General features: G+C 37.9%; 3 protein-coding genes across 5 annotated transcripts in view; 1 reads left to right on the top strand and 2 right to left on the bottom strand.

Moving 5' to 3' along the window:
* LOC119550996 (protein enabled homolog) overlaps positions 1-4412 on the bottom strand; it is a 78384-nt gene extending 73972 nt beyond the window's left edge. For 2 of the 3 annotated variants that reach the window (XM_037860043.1, XM_037860041.1), the window contains exons 1-2: positions 4261-4412; positions 2586-2885 (exon numbers count right to left, since the gene is read on the bottom strand). The gene's annotated coding sequence lies outside the window, so the exon portion shown is untranslated. Of the gene's footprint in view, positions 1-2585; positions 2999-4260 lie in introns of those variants that run through there. The other variant, XM_037860042.1, reaches the window with a different exon arrangement.
* An 803-nt stretch (positions 4413-5215) lies between these two features.
* On the top strand, positions 5216-6299 carry LOC119550343. Its single transcript, XM_037858963.1, has 3 exons — positions 5216-5354; positions 5407-5883; positions 5944-6299. Exons 1-3 carry the CDS (start codon positions 5315-5317, stop codon positions 6000-6002), a joined length of 576 nt encoding a protein of 191 aa, XP_037714891.1. The 5' UTR covers positions 5216-5314; the 3' UTR covers positions 6003-6299.
* LOC119550342 (E3 ubiquitin-protein ligase MYLIP) overlaps positions 6294-17208 on the bottom strand; it is a 29133-nt gene continuing 18218 nt past the window's right edge. Inside the window, exons 2-4 of the mRNA XM_037858962.1 lie at positions 9773-10758; positions 8459-9103; positions 6294-7457 (exon numbers count right to left, since the gene is read on the bottom strand). Coding sequence (XP_037714890.1) covers positions 7202-7457; positions 8459-9103; positions 9773-10758 — 1887 coding nt within the window. The 3' untranslated portion in view covers positions 6294-7201. The remainder of the gene's footprint in view (positions 7458-8458; positions 9104-9772; positions 10759-17208) is intronic.

Here is a 17208-nt window from a genome sequence, read left to right as displayed (position 1 = left end):
GGAGATGGCCAAAATGGGGGAAAGAATTTAATAATAAATCTCGGAATGAAATATGAAATCGCAGCGAGCCAAAAAGGATGTTGTTGTCCATATTTCTGCGGATGTTCATAATTCATATTTTCCCCAACTTTTGGCTGGCCTTTGACGCAATTGAAGTTACCAGCGCGAAATTGAATTTTAAAATTTGCATTGGCCAAACAAGATGGAAAGCGGAAGCACGACTAACAAAAGCAAGAACCGAATGGACAGATAAATCCCGACCGAGATGCAGAAACAAAAACATGGCAATAAGACAGCCGGGGGGTATGGGAAGTCGAAAATGGAATTTATTAAATAGCATTCCGCGCTATAAACTCTTGCGAAATAAAAACAGCAAAAACCGCGAGCACACACACACTCGCATAATCAAATAAAACAACTTGGACATGCAATTTTATGGCAGGACGTCGGCTCCCTTTCTACACCCTCCGCCATTCCATTTGGCCAACTCCTACCTCTCAGCCCCTCCACACGCAGCGTAAACAGACACAAAAACAATCAAAACGAGAATTAAATGGGAGATGTGGGGCTCGGAATGGAGAATACCCTTACAGACCTCATGTTCCTTCGGTATTTCGAGAACTTTTGATCTTGCAAAGAACTTACTTTATAAAAAACATGATAATAAAAACGAAAGATAGGACTAAACGGAATCTAACTAATAGTTGTGTTATATATTCTTGTGCTAATATACGATGTATAATAATAATATATCATCCAACTCCGTTTCTTTTGAATAATTTATTAACTTACTTAAGAAAACTGTTAGTAATATTTCTCAAAGTTGGTTACGATTTGGAAAAGCAACGAAAGGAGTTCAAATCTATTTTACACCCACCACTACAGACCTCATATTCCTTTGGTATTTCGCGATCTTTTGATCTTGTACAGAACTTACATTTTAAAAAACCTGATAATAATAAAAACGAAAGAAAGGGCCTGACGAATCTAACTAATATTTGTGGGATATATTCTTGTGTCAATATACGATGTATAATAATAATATATGATCCATTTCCGTTTCTTTTAAATATTTTACAGCTTACTTCAGAAAAAGGTTAGTAATATTTCTCAAAGTTGATTACGATTTGGAAAAGCAACGAAAAGAGTGTAGATCTCTTATTAACTATGGGAAATTCTGAAAATTGTTATTAAATTAAACTTTAAAATTTACTAATTAAAAACCTAATAATAAAAACGAAAAAAGCAATAAAGAAATCTAATATTTCTCTTTTTATCGAATATTTTACTAACTTACTTAAGTATTATTTTTCCAAGTTGGCTTCGAAAAGCGAAAAGAGTTAAAATCCTTTATAAACTATGAAAGATTCGGAAGATTTTATTGATTTAAACCTAAATTCTTTTTGAAATTGTAAATTTTTTATTTTCAAAATCTTGTTTGGCCTTACAAACTTTAAAGCTTAGTAATAATACTAACTGAAAGAGTATACAAAATGTGCAATTTAAAAAAGGGGTAAAACAAAAAGACCGCTCAACATTTTTTCCATTAAGGGTACCCAAAAAAACTGGACAGCTAAAAGGGAATCAGGGATCTAGAGGGAAGGCCATCAGCGTATTCAGGTTCTCGGTTCTCTGCTGTATAAAAAAGGCAAGCCGAATAAAAAGGTTAAATTAATAACCGTAGTCGCTCTTTAAAGTTCAAACCAAATGTGACATATAAAAACCGATATATGTCTGTTCATATGTATGTACGACTAACGAAATGCATATTTAATTATTGCATAAATCATCCTTTTTATTTCGATTTTCGTTTTATTTATGATGGGGTTTGTTGTTTTTGCTGCAAAAGGCAGCCTGCCTAATTAAATTACCATTTTAATGATTATATAATTTCGTCTGTTTCAAATATAAAATAATTTAAGATTTAAATATGCGTTGGGAAAATTGGTAATCGGTTTTGGTAATTAAAAAGATTTTATTTATTAGACTTAATTCGCATAAAAAATTTCTAATTACATTTGATTAAAGGAATTAAAGCAATTTTTGCATTTTTTTACGAGATTTTGGAAGGGACTTTAAATCACCAACAGATAAAAAAATTTATGAAGTATATACCCAAAAAAAACCCAAAAATTGTGGTTTCCCCCTTATTTTAAGAAAGTTTTTACTCGAGTCCGTGAGTAATTTTAAGAGGAATGCTGCTATCGCATTTCGCGAATTTCCATCCATAAAAAATTTGGCTATTTTCGTCACAGCATATCGTTAAAAGCCACTATGCCGATGGAAATGGTTTAATCTTAAGTTCGATATAGCCGGACTTACGCAATCTTTAATGACATTTTTATGAAATAGTTAAGTTCGAGGCGGACACATGTGATTGAAACCGAATGGAACCAAACTGTCAAGTTGGAATTGATTTAAATTAATTGAATTTTCAATTTGTCTTTTGCCGGCTTGCGAACCGAACCGGTAACCGTTAACCGGTTTCAACCGATTCAAGGCGAACCATCCAATTGAGCAAACGGTATTTTAATATTTTAACTGATTGATGGCAGTTAATATGGCCTGATTGTTCCGATACTGACCTGTGCTCCGGGGTGCTTCGGCCTATTCCAGTTGACTCCTATTAATCCAACTCATGTGCTTGTTTTTGTAAGGGAATTACCGTGTTGATTGAAGGTGGGAACAGGTGAGATGGTGGCTTTACGGGAATTAAAGCCGGATAAGGGGATTGAAGGGATTTAACTTCAGGGCAAACACATTTGGTTTCAGGCACTTTTCTAGACTTTCCTTAGGGGTTTCTTTGTTTTTTCTTTGTTATCACTCTTTATCTAAATTTTTTCAGTTGCTTCGGAAGCTATTAAGAGCACTAGTGGATTTTCAAACTGGAAATTGAGCAATTGGTTTTAATATTTATGGGTATGATTATTTGGTTCTTAAAATTGGTTTGATTATAGATGTTTTTTGTGCGTTTGTTCATTGAACTTTAAATCATTTGGGCTGTTTCCGGTTTTTTTGATGATGGGTTGTTTTATGTTTTGGTAAACTGGGAAAATTATAATGAACTTGTTGTCATTACTATTTTTAACTTTTTTGGAGCTTGTTTCTGATTAAATTAGGCATTGGTCATACCTATACTATATTTTTTTATTTAATATAATTTTAGGTTTTTCTTAATACTTGATTTAACCCTTTTTCACATATTTTTAAATTATGGCTACTTCTTTCTTTGTTAAGATTTTCTTATAAAGATGCATATATTGACTTGTGAAATCCATTATAAAAGTATTATTTCTAAGGTTTGTTTTTATGTTTCATTATTTTTTATTTAAGGTTGAGTTTCAATGCAAATATTTCCACATTCGTAATTCTGAAGTTCAAGTTTTGTTTAATGACCACTTCCCTATAAGTTATAGGCAATTTTATTGTTAAGAACTACTCTATAAGGAACAGATCTCTACGAGTTTACTTAGTTTTTTTACTATTAGACTTGTATTCCTAGTTGTTTCTGATCTATAAATTGTATTGTAAGCATATTTACAGAATTAAGAACAACAAATTTAATCTCATGGTCACTTCTCTCTTTCTTAATTGTTTTTAAATCTGTTAAGATCACTACATTTTTTTTCGGTTTATTATAACCTTATTATCTCAGGTGTTTTCAGTACTGCTGTTTTGTTGGTAACCGATACATTCAAACTTCACTTTCTGCCAGTGTATTCTGTTCACATTGTAAACATTTTTACCGAATTAAGAACAACAAATTTCGTTTCATGGCCACAGCGGTGGTCTCTGCGTCGACGTTGGCAGCGCCGCCGACCGAGACGTCGACGTCGGCAGCGAAAGGCGACACCATTTCACCGGCGACCATTCGAAATGAGTGCGACAGAGACGTACGATCGCGATCGCACACACACACACACGCACACATGGGCGCTGCAACAGTTGCAGCAGCAAAAACAACAACAAGACCGCTGATTTTTTGTACCTTATTTGTTGTTTTTTTCAGCGCTGCGACCTTGGAACCGTTAGCTTTTCAAGCTGAACTCTTGGACTGTTAAGTTAGCAGCGGTTTTAACACCTTAAAAGCGCTTATCCAATTGTTTGCCTTTTGCTTTTGTTGCTTGTTGCTGCTGCTCTGCCGCTGCCGCTGCCTCTGCCGGCGTCAGCTGCTCGCTTTCGAGTGTGTGTGTGTGTGTGTGTGCCTTCCGTTTGTTTTTGCTTAAAACCCTTTTAATTTAGGCGTAATTTGTCACACACCTTGCAATTGCAATATTTACGGATAATTCGCGGGGCGTTGTTGATTTGTATGGGTGATTTTTAGCGCGGAGGTGGATCGGCGGAGACGACGGAACAGCGATATATAATTGCAGCAGTGGCAAGAAGAAGAGCCGACCAGCAGTGGCGGCCAGTGTGTGCACACCACGGCGAAATTGCCACCTGGCCGGGCAGCGTTGCCACAGCGTTGGAATTCGGCGGGCCGAATGTTGGAAAGGGAAGAAGAAGCATTTAGTCATCAGCTGTTGCTCACTGGCTGCTCAAATTGAGCCACGTACTAACGCGTCAACAAAGCTATTTGGCGGCAACTTTGAAAAAGTTTTACAATCTTATAAAAACAAGCTAGTCCCTCAGTTTTCAAAGGTTTCCCCAAAGTCTTATTTCTATTACAGGTAGTAGATAAGTCGGATTGAGCCGGATTGGACTACTACATTATAGAGCTCCCATAGGAATAGAGAAAAATTGAAAACAAACAATAGCACCGACCTTTTTTTTTTGGAATATTATCTTATCCTCTTGGAAATATAATTTTTGTAATATTTCATAATGGGAAACAAATAATATATCAGAATTTTTAAATAAATTTTTCAAAAATCAGACCACTATATAATGTAGCTGCCAGAAGAAGGATCAAAAAGTTAATGTTAAAATAAAACGAAATACGCTTTCATTTAAATAGTAGCAAGTAAATCTAAAATTAACACTTTTGAAGTATTTCTAAAATTCATTTTAAAAATAGATCTAGCTGCTATAGCAACAATTTTCTTGCCGAATTTAGCTACTTTTCTTATTTTATTCTACTTTCTATATTGGTTTTTTAGAAATATTTGAGATTCTTCTTACGACTAACGCAAATATAAAAGTTTTTATCGTAAGCTGACATTCAATACTTTTTTAACTAGTTGAGAAAGTTTAGAAATTTGTTTCCTTTGTTTCTTTTTTTCGAAAACCTAAACTTCCAAGCAAAATAGGCAGTGTGTTACCATTCAACCTGAAATCTATTGAAACTTAAATCCGAAATTAATACATCATTAAAATGAATACAAAAGTGATTTTTATTATTTCTCTTTTTCTGGGTAAGCTTTTGGTAAAAAGGACTGGGCTTTTCATAAACTAGTTCCATTACAGGCTTACGAATTGGGACAGCAGTTATCGGGGCACCAGCATCCAAAGATCTTTCGGGAGAATTGGCGGAGCCTAATAATACTGTTGAGTCCCTGCCAGAGGTCATACATCCAATTTTAGGTCGTCTCCACAAGATTCCACAATACTTAAGACGTCTAAAAATCGACGTGGAAAATGAATTGCAGGGAAAGATTGAGCCTAATAATACTGTTCAATCGTTGCCAGCGGTCATACATCCAATTTTGGGTCGTCTCCACAAGATTCCACAATATTTAAGACGTCTAAGGATCGATGTGGAAAAAGAATTGCAGGGGAGGATTAAACCACAACTCTCTATGTGGCCTCCTTTCTTCGCAGTTTCAGTAGAGCAGCCAAAAACCAGAGATATTCAGGTCAATCCGCAGAACCGTATCGAGGATGTCCAGCCAAGTCCAAGTGTGGGAAATTTAAAGTTAATGCGCATCCTCATCGAACACGTTTGTAGGTGGACCAGACTAATTACCTAGAATATCTATAAATCCTAGATCTCTTTTCCTTCAGGGAAAGATGCCAAAGCACTCATAAACAAGAAAATGAAAGGAAAAGACAATGAGGTTTAGATGATTTCAAATGAGAGGAACTTGATGATGACATTTTTTGAGAAGGAACTTTTATTTCGAATTCTTTTTTGGACGACGACAATATGTTAAAGTAATAGAAGAAAGGCAGTGTCCAGATTGATAAATAAAAAAAGATAAGTATGGGAGAATTTGCCGAGGACTCCCGAGGAAAACGAAGAAAAACATAACGAGATTGTCCAGATAGAAAAAAGAAATACTCCACTAAAAGCTTTCAAAACAAGAGGGCAATGAAAGAAGTTTTCACTTTCCAAATAATAAACAACAGATAAATAGGTACATTTAAGGTATTTTCATTGGTTTTTCTTTTACATGTATATGTATATATATAGTATAACATTGTTAACATTTATTATTGACTATGTAATATCCACTGCAGAGATACTTTTCGTGTTTCGTGTTCTGTTTCCGTTTCTGTTTGTTTTGCAGGTACTTAGTACTACTTTGCTCCTTGGGTTTGCGATTATTGTACGCTTGTCCTATATACACACGCTAATATATATATATGTTCATTTAGTATATGTATCCATAGGGTATATATATATATATATGAGAATTTGGGGGCTTCTTCGGGTAGGGGTGGAATACTAAAGAGTTTAGGCGTTAATAAATACATCTCGAGTTTAGTTGGTAAAATTGCTAACATTTAGTAAGTAACTATGTTGTACATTCAAGGGCTATATCGTATAAGGTATCGCTGATCTATAACGATCGTAAATATATCTATGTGTATAGTGTTGTATATGAATATGAAACAATCTGCAGTTATAGATTCTAGGCATAGGCTATGCAGTGAAGTCTTAGACGAGTTTGAATAGCACTTTCTCGAAGTCCGTACATCTATAAATAGTAAATATATCGTGTATATGGCTAGGATCTAGAGTTAGAGTTACAGTTACAGTTACAGTTACAGTTAAAGTTAAAGTTTCAGTTGCTTATGTCGGTAAAATACTTGAGTAAAGATAGAGCTAAGATTGTTGACAGACTGACTACTCCGCTTTTAAATCCATTTCGAACCCATACAGGCGGGTCACAAATTCCCCCTTTGCATAATGTATCTCTAGTTGGTTTGTTCCCCATTTAGGTTGTGGTCATAGATTAACAGTGGATCATTTTGGTTCTCAGACAATCGGCACGCACACCCATTCCATCAGCCGGAACAGCAGCGAGCACAACCAATTCTAGGCGGCCGTCGTGACCTTTGGCTGTCCCCCAGGTCCGGTTGCTCCTGCTCCTGCCGCCGCCTCCAGGGATGCGGGTGCCACCGAGATCTCCTCCAGCTGGTGCAGCTGCTCCTCCACGGAGCAACCGTCGCCGATGTTGCTGCTGCTGGTGGTTGTGGCGCCGCTGCCGGTTTGGCTGGTGCGCAGCTCCGGCGGCAGATAGATTTTGACCACGCTGGTTATCTTCACCCGACAGTTGGGGCAGTTGCTGCATCTGCAATAGAGGATTTGAAGGGTTAATAAGGGGTTTAATAGTCAGGATAAAATTTCTCAAGGAAATCGTCTACGGTTACGGAATAAGATTAAAAAAGGTGGTCGATCAATTAGATATTCACAGTTTGCACATGACTTTCTAGCTTCTACTTATTTTTTCAAAAGAGATTGTTTGAAAACTTTTATTTTCAATACCTACTTTACATTATTCAATAAGAACTCAAATATCAGGCAAAAACTTTCGACTTTATAAGATATTAACAAGTAGATATTCATAAGTAAATTAATTTACTATTAAATAACGTTAAATTGAAAATGAAAATTTCAATTCTTGATTTCTTCCTCTTTCAAAAAGTGAGTAAAATCAAGAAAGTCATGTTCAAACATTATTCAAGAACTCAAAGATAAAGTAAAGTTTCGGACAAATAAAATATTCACAGGTAAATTTACACCTATCAAATTTACCATTAAATAATGTTAAATTGATATTGAAAATTGCAATTGTCAATTTCTCTCTCTATTTAAAAAAGTGAGTAAAAGCAAAAAAAAAAGAAATTGACTTGAATTATATTTACCACTCAATAATGTTAAATTGATATTGAAAATTGCAATTGTCAATTTCCCTCTCTTTTTAAAGAAGTGAGTACAAGCAAACAAAAGTAAATTGACATTTTTCCGAAATGTTAAATTGATAGTGAAAAATGCAATTGTCAATTTTTTTCTCTTTTCGAAAAAGTGAGTAAAAGCAAAAAAAAACTGTTCAAACTGGTTTGTTTTAAGCAAGAAACAGTTGAAATATTTTTTTTAATTTTTTAACTGCTATGTGATACGGGGTGTATCAGTTCAAAAGTTATACTGAATTTCCTCTAAGAGATTAGCATTTCCCATCAATTTTTGTTTATAAGAGAAGTAATTTGGAAATTATCTAGTATATTGACTTATAGCGACTCTCTGTTGTTAGTATCCCATTTGGGAAAGGACTCTTTCAAAAGGATAACCCACCTCGCAGCGCACTGGGCACAGGCGATGACGTGACAGCAAGGATTGAACACCGTGTTGATGGCGCGGTCCATGCAGATCTTGCACTGCATGGCCTCCGAGATGCGCGTATCCACGCAACGCTCAATCGCCGCCTCACGCGCCTCCTTCTCGCGAATGGCCAAATCTATCTTGCCGGCCATGGAGCCGCCGGCACCAGTCGCCAGCCCGCTGACCCCGGCCACGGCGTCCATGGGATCGCCTCCGGCAGTGGCGCCCAATCCTCCAGCGGCAGCAGAGCATCCTTCGGCTCCCTCGGCAATCAAATCGCCACCGCGCTCATGAAGAGTCCTTCTCGCCTGGTCGTGGACCTCGCGACAGGTGTGCTGGATGTCAAACACATAGCGCTTGCCCAACTCCGTGTTCTCCATGAACATGGAGGCAATGGTGCCCTTGAGATCCCGGGTGAACTGGTTGGTCACCACGCCGCGCACCTTGTCGCACACATAGAACGCATGGCGCTCAGTTATGGAGCGGTATAGACCCGCTGCGATCGGCTGCTTGGGCAACTTGATCTCCAGCTCCTTGCGATCGTTGTGATCATCCACATACTCCAGTTTGAAAGTGCGACGCAGCGACTTGGCCGCAGCTATGGCGCCAAAGGGAATGCTAAATGATACAAAAGAAAATTTATTAGTTTTGATAATCAACAAATAACAAGATTCTAAAACTCGAATCTAACCAATCTCTATATCTGAAATCCCTTTAAAAGCTGCCTAAAAGTATGCCATAAAATGTAGAATAGCCTACTTTCAGACACCTTTGTAAGCCATCTCCTAAGATTCTTTTGGAAACTCCCCAAAAAAAACGTAACCTCTTTATTAACTGGGTTTATAGTCCTCATTAAAGCAATCATCAAACCTCATTATCCAGTTTTATAACGCAGAAAGTGTGTTCTATTAAAATTTCAACCTATGACAGTAATTTTGCGCTCCCTAAACTTGAAGGCAAAATCATTTCGTCCCAAAATGGCTATAAAAAAAAAGTCATTTAATTATTCAGGTTAATGCACCATCTACTTATAAGAATGTTGTTTTCGTTTTGAGCAACTTTTTTCTTTGATTTGTTTTTGAGGCTTCACCTTGACTTTTGTTTAATGAATTCATTTTGGTTTTTTTTTGGAAAAAGTAGGGAATAAATTAAAAGCAATAATAAACAATATAAAGGTTAAATGACTTGATTGCAATAGGGAATAGGTTCAACTATAGGTTGGTTATCTTGCTTGAGCTATGGAAAATTCGAGCTAGCTATGCGAATTCTAGGGATCCTGGCGCTCACCTTTGTTTATCACCCCCCCGGCAGACGGTGATGCCATGGGCGCCCACCGCAATGTCGCATCGCGTGGCACTTTCATTGGTGGTCACTCCGCTAAACAGCTCCTCGCCATAGCCCTCCAGATCCTGGATGGACTGGAGCAGCCAGTACTTGGCCGACTTGAGGCTCATCTGCAGCTTGGCCAGCTTGCCGTGCTCCATGGCTATTTGCCTCAGGTAATCCGCCGGCGGTTCACCCTCAGAGCTGGGCTGGATCAGGTACTCCTCGTACATGCGCAGCGGATTGCTGGCCAATCTCTCATCGAGGCCCGTTTGACTGCTACTATTGCTGGGACTGCTGGAGCTGCTGTTCGAGTGGGTTTGCGAGCAGGCGGATGTGGAGGCGGATGCGGATGCTGAGGCGGATGCGGATGCGGAGGCGGATGGCGAGGGCTGGAGACTGCAACTCGTGGCATTGGTTGTGGGCAGCGTGCAGATCTCGATGTGCTCCATGGACTTTTGCTTGGACAGGCGTCGCTTCTTGAAGCTCAGCACATGCTCCTTCTCCTTGCGCTGCTGCTCCAACCGCTGTTGCTGCGCCTGCTGCTGTTGCTGCTGCTGCTGGGCCAGCTCCCGCCTCATCCTCATGGGGCAGTCGGCCCGAAGGGAGGATTCATTGAAGCGCAATCCATCTGCCTGGCAGAGCAGGGCCGCCAGCTTGGCCGCTCCACTCCAGTCGGGTGCAGTGAGGCGACCCTCGAGCAGATCCCGCCTGGCCTGCATGTAGAACAGATTGCGCACACTCTCCTGCAGGATGAAGTGCACCGGCACCCAGAACTTGACCCGCAGGGCCAGCATCAGCTGGATGCCACTGCCACTTGATCCGCTGTCACCAGACAGCCGGTTGCGCAGGTTGATCCACTGGCGCGTCTGCGACTCCTTCTGGTTGGGCGTCCAGTGCTCCAGGCCAAAGTACTCCATTTCGCAGATGATGTTCAGGGCACGACAGACCTGAAATGGCAGAGATTATGGGGATTTAGTTTGGGCATTACATAGGTTTTATAAAATATCTTTGGAATATAGCTTTTCTACTTATTTTAAACTATAAAAATATCTCCTGAGAATTGAAATCTTTTATTAAGGTGCCTAAAATTATGTTACAATATTTTTAAAAGGGGAAAGAGTTTAGAACAAGTGTCTCTAATTCAAATTACATGTTTTGTAGCATACTTTTAGACACACTTCTAAGATGTTTTACTTATCTAGAAATGTATGTTTAAAAATAAAGTTATTTAAAATATCTGTAGAATATTTCTTAAATATTTTTCAAATTACTAATATTTATTCAGAGGTTTGAAATCACTTTTTATGGTGTCGAAAAGTATGCTACAATATTAAAAATTAAAATTTTAAATGTATGTAGCTTTTATTATAATTCTTTAACATACTTTTTGACACATTTTCTCTATTTTGCTTTATTTATCTCAAGATTTTTGGCTAAGGTTAGTTTTCATCGGAGTCTTAAGTCTTAAGGGGAGTTCTTCCACTTAATAATCTCAAAACTTTGCGTTTCTCTAGCCAACACTCTAGGCTAGATGGCATTCCTTTGTCTCCCCGCAGCGAATTAAAGTTTAATCTAAATGTTTTTCAATCTATTCCGGATCAGCGACTTATCAATTCAGCTTGACAGAGCCTGTCAGCGACATGCGGCCCGCGCCGGCAGAGAAAGCGGCCAAAAGCATGTCCTGTGTGGCCTGGCTATCTACCAACATTTTGCCATGACAGCGGCAACATCCGCAGCAGCAGATACAACTACAAGTGCCACTGGCAAGCGGATGGATTGGGATCGGGGAAATGCGAGTGAAAAGTGGGGGGACAAGCGGGTGGTACTAGAAACTGGGTGCTGTGGTTTTCAGAAATATTTGCTTATGCAACGAGCGTGTCATCATTTCGAACGGAACGAGTTCAAATGCTGGCAGCAGCATCTCTCTTGGCAAAACAACATCCTTATGTGGTTCATAATGCTGTTGATGATGATGCCTGTCTGGCAGGCGGTTAAAGCCAACATGGCGAAACACCACACTTTCCCAGGCAATCCCCCGTTGGCAAGTTGCATTGGCTGTGGCCAAAATGAAATTTGAAAACGTCAAAACAAAATACAAGGAAGCCTCGTATTTGTTTGAACGCTGAGCCTTCGGGGCCCACCTTTAAATACTCCCATTTCCCGCAAAGATACATATTTATATATGAGTGTACATTCCTTGCCCGCAGCAGCACTTTGCATAATGAGATATACGTATTTCCGAGTGTCTGGGTTGGCCAAGGCAACAAGTTGCTCACGCATCAACGCCTTCGCACATTTTTTTCACCATTTCCAATTAGGCGAAACCGCAAAAAACCCAGGGAAAAATGTAATGGATCATGGCAGTGGGTGGTGTGTAAATTTATGAGCGGAATTATTAGCCATTAAAGTGAAATTTGAGACAATTTGTTCTAGTTTCGGTTGCAAATTGCCTTAAGGTTTATTAATGCTAAATGATAAATAAGCTCGTTTTCGTGTTAGAACTGAGCTTTAAATGGCTTTGCATATTTTAGGGAAGATTAGAGGTTACCATCCAGTAAAATATGGGATATTATGTTGATTTTAAATTTTTATTGCCTACTTTTAGGTGGTAATAATGTGGTTTTAAAAACTTGGTTTGTTAGGTCTTTAAAAGACCATTTCTGCAAAATAACCTTAAGGTTTTATAAATATTAATTATAAATAAGCTTGTTTTTGTGCAAGAGCTGAGATTTAAGTGGCTTTGCATATTTTAGGGAATATTATAATATTACATTTTCAGTAAGCCATGTTATATTATGCTGATTTATATATTTTATTGCATACTTTTAGGTGTTAATAACATGGGTTTCATAACTTATTGGTTTGTTAGAACTGCTTAAGACCATTTCTCTTAAACAATCATTAATTCTAGTTTTCGGGTTTAAGCTGGTTGTTGTGAAAGAGCTGAGCTTTAAATGTCTTTGCAAATTTTAGATAATAGAGGTTATCGTCTAGTAAAATATGTGATATCATACTGGCTTAAACATTTTATTGCATACTTTTAGGTGTTAATAACATGGTCCTTGAAACTTCCTGGGTAGTTAGATCTGTTTAAAACCCTTTTTTTTATTACCTAAAAGGCATTTATGAATACTTGATTTCCAATTCTTTAAAGGCATCCTTAAAAGTAGTATGCAAATTTGTTGTTTTTCCCGGAAAAGGACGAATGAAAATGACATATTTCAGTATATTTGATGCTATGCAATTACGGAATTTCCCGGAAAACCCCTGCCAAAACCGAGCCTTATTCACCCACACAATTTCACCTTGAACAAAGGACAACCGAGTGAAACTGGATTCGGAAAACGCAAAACGAATCCCTCGAATGGCACGTTGGACTAATTAAGACGACAGATGCTGTCGGCAGTTGCGGTTTGCAGTTTTCGAACCGCTTCAAGTCGAACGCAATTAATTAATCAAGTACGCAGATCAATTTACATGCCACTCGAGTCCAGGGGGCGGCGGTGGCAGCTGCCGTCTGGGGGCGTGGCAGCTTAGTAACGGTTGTTAGACAGCCGACAGAGAATTTGATGTTCAGCTTTGGGGACCGAGACTTTGTGGCCCTTCCCAGGGATTCATGGCATTGAAAGTGGGGGTGGTGCAATTGAAAGCGGGGTCTTGAGATGTGGAAATGTCGTGGGTTGTCGTTGACAACCGAAGAGCGAATCTAATGAAGCCTCTCGAGAGCTTTTCTCGACATAATAGCTGAAATCTCATACTACGCATTTGCCGCCAGCGGAATGTTTAACTGAATTTAGGGAATCAACAAGCAGATGGCGCATAAATCTGTCGTAAACCAATGCCATTAGCGCCCATCTTATTACATTTCGCAATGAAGTAATTTCGAAACGTAGAAATATTTTCAAAATATTCAAACATTTCAGGGTTGGAAACCCCATAAATTTATAAACAAATGTGCGCAATGCCCATATTATGTATAATCAAATAAAACGTATGTATAAGCATAGGTATAAGATTTACGAATAGTTCATAATTTATAAAACAAGAAAACTGATTTTTTAATTGGCTTACCATTTTAAGGAATTTATTTCTAACCTGTTTTTTGTTTTGGTATTGTATTATATTTTATTTAAGCTATCAAGTTCCTAAGATGTCATAATAATATTATTTTAAGAAAATTAAACGCTTTGTTTCCTTTTTAAAGTAAAAAATCTTTTAAATGGTATGCTTAACAAATCTAAATACGAACCCTTATGTAACCCCATAAATTTATAAACAAATGGGCGTATATTTTGTATAATCAAATAAATTGTATTGGCTTAGGTATAAGATTAATAAATGTTTGATTATTTATGAAACAAGAAAGCTGATTTTTTCATTGATGAAAAATATATATATTGAATATATTTCTAACCTGTTTTTTTGGTATTGTATGATATTCTATTTATATCAATCTCCTAACATTTTGTTATAATATTATTTAATATATTATTATACATATTACTACATTATTATTTAAAAATTCTTTTAAATGGTATGCCTAACAAATCTAATTAGGAACCCTTCTGAAGCTGGGTTTTAATTTTGAAAAATAATTCCAACCCATTCTCCACACTCACCGCAAAACTCCAAATGCCATGCAAAATTATTTAAGCTTTTTATACCAATTAGGCAGCACATTCATTCCAACAAGTTGAGCTCATAGAAATAATTCTCTAGATTTTTTTTCGATTTATTTGGGATTGGAGAGCAAAACGTGGCAACAGGCGGAACAAAAACAAAAATCAAAAACCAAAAAAAAACGCGGCTGACCGACCATATGAACATTCATTCACCGCAGAAATAACAAAAAAAATGTCTGAAAATACAGAAAATCGTCGCTGGCTTCGCCGCTGTCAAGTGCAAAGTCCATTTTTGTGGATTTCGCTAAAATTAAATAAAACACGAAAGCGATTCGCTACTGGCTGCTAAATGCGAAACGTGAACTTATTTTCAGAGCTCAACAATAGCGACAATCGCAAATAAGCCGGGAACCCAAGCTCCACAAAATAACTGACATAACCGAAACTTTCGTAACTCCCAAAATGCGACTTAACTTCGCAAATCCCACCCTATCCCACTATAACCAAAGTACCCTTCTCGATTATACGCCTTAATGCATTTCGTAATACCGCGAGCACAATATAATGTCTTATTTGCTGACCATTTTCGGGGTTTTTACTACATATGGCTCGTAAAATCGGTCAGCAAAAAAGCATCTACAATATGCACGTGCTGTTATTTTACTTTGTATGAAGAGTCTTGGGATATGTTTTTATTTTCGCCTTAAGAAATTTAATGGTTTAATTTCATTGAGCCTATTTATAGTTATATGTAGTACATGTCTGGGTTAATTTCAATGATTTTATTACTTGTAAATAAGGGGGATTTTATTAGAGCTCGTAAAACTGGCCAGTAAAATTTGACCTGTTTTTTAAAACTTTACAATTTGTGAGTTTTGAGAGTTATTAGTTGGTTTAATTTAATTATTATGAATTTTTCTTCTCTTGAAATCTATTTATGGGTAATTTAAATATGATTTTTCAATAATTTTTTATTTTTGTTATTTAAATACAGTTGTATTTTTTTTAAGTTGTAAATTATCTTGTATATATGGTCTTGGTCAAGATGTGTGATAATTTTTAGTAATACCCATGGTTTTTAGCACTTTAAAATCAGCACGTGTAAAATGAATCTACACCTGTTTTTTATACATCACACCTCTGCTCAAGAGTCTTAAGAGCGCGCTTAAGGGAGAGCTCTCGGCAAAGGTAAACAAAGTGGAGCCGCGAGGAAAAAGGCAAATGGAGAGCCAAAAGAGACTGGGGGCTCTCTCTTCTTTCGGTACAGACAGCCATTGTAAGCGCGCGGGGGGAGGGCTCTTCGTGGGGGGGAGACTATGACTGGCTGGGAGCAGAAAACCCGACTGCATTGGACTTTGGACCCGAGTCTTCGAAATGCCAATTGGACTTTGGACTGGCACTCGCCTAGTGAGTGTTGTTTTGTTGTCTTGTTGTTTTTTCGTTTTTTGTTGCTCTGTGCTTTTGTTGTTTCTCCTGCTCTCCGTTGTTTATTATATGTACATATGTATACACAATGTATATATGTGTGTCTCAACGATCGCTGTGTATTTTTTGTGTGCTTTGTATTTGCTTAGTTTAATGGCCGGCCGAAACCGAAACTGTAACTGTAATTGAAACTGAAGCCCATGACGTCAGTGGAGAGCCGACTTTTGTACTTTGAACCCCCAGGGGAGAAAGAAGAGAAAGGCAAGGAAAGAGTAAAGACGATTAAATGCAATTCGAGCAAGACGACACACGTGCAAAAAAGAGAAATGTGTGGTTGATAGAGAGAGGAAGAGAAATTGAGGGGGGAGAGAGTGATCAAGGCTGATGCTGCCCACTCTCTTCCTCTTCTCGAACGAGATAAGCAAAGACAGATGGAAATACAAATCCCATTGGCCATAAACGGTTAGAGCTTGTTCGCCTTTTTTGCCCTCTTATTTGCAGGTCATGTGCTTATAGAGTGATCACTGATCCCCTCTCCCCCGCTTTTCCCCCTTCTATTCTCTTAACAGATGTGTTTGAAGGGAAAAGAGAGAGGGGGGAAAAGGGGGAGGCAACAGCTGCACCCCTATTTGCACTGAAAAAAATACACTGCGATTTCAAAGAGACAATGTTGTTCCTAATTATTCTTATTATTTAATTATTATTATAATTTATAAAAAAAACATATGTGTTAAAAAGAATATATGGTTTAGAATTTATTATCAGTATTTTGATTTTGGATAATATTATATTATTATGGATTACATAAAAAAATATTTCCTAGAACTGGCATTATTAAAAATATTTTTTTAGGCATACTTTTTTTAATATTCCCAACAGTTCGTGCCTACAAATAATATTCTTGAAAAAAGTCAATTTAAAAAAGAATTTTCCTTTCTTCATCACCTTTTTTCTCCTTGTTTTTCGAATTAAACTGCACTGAAACAGGTTCGATGCAGGGAAATTGGCCATAAATTGCACTTAATTACCTATGCACCGCGGCAGGGGGAGGGGGGGTTGGGGCAGGGGGATGCGATTCACGTGCTCGCCATGTGCGCCACCTTATAAGGCAGACCCGTCTTTATCAACCCGCCCCGCCCCCTCGCCGCCCATCCCCTTAATTGCTGACGTGAGAAGCGGCCAAATGGCAGAATTCAACTGACAAATGGCGAAAATGGAAATATACACTCGTTATACGGGGCACATGAAATATGAAAAGCGAAAAGCGAGTGCAAGTGCAAATTAATTGAGGGAAAGTCTGGACCACCGGGCGCGGCAATTAGCACAGGTTGAAGATCGAAATGTCAAGGT

The sequence above is a fragment of the Drosophila subpulchrella genome, chromosome 2R (assembly GCF_014743375.2).
Source record: "Drosophila subpulchrella strain 33 F10 #4 breed RU33 chromosome 2R, RU_Dsub_v1.1 Primary Assembly, whole genome shotgun sequence".
NCBI classification, from domain to species: Eukaryota; Metazoa; Arthropoda; class Insecta; order Diptera; family Drosophilidae; genus Drosophila; species Drosophila subpulchrella.
Note: the sequence above shows the minus strand (reverse complement) of the source record. Positions and strands in the feature narration are given on the sequence as shown.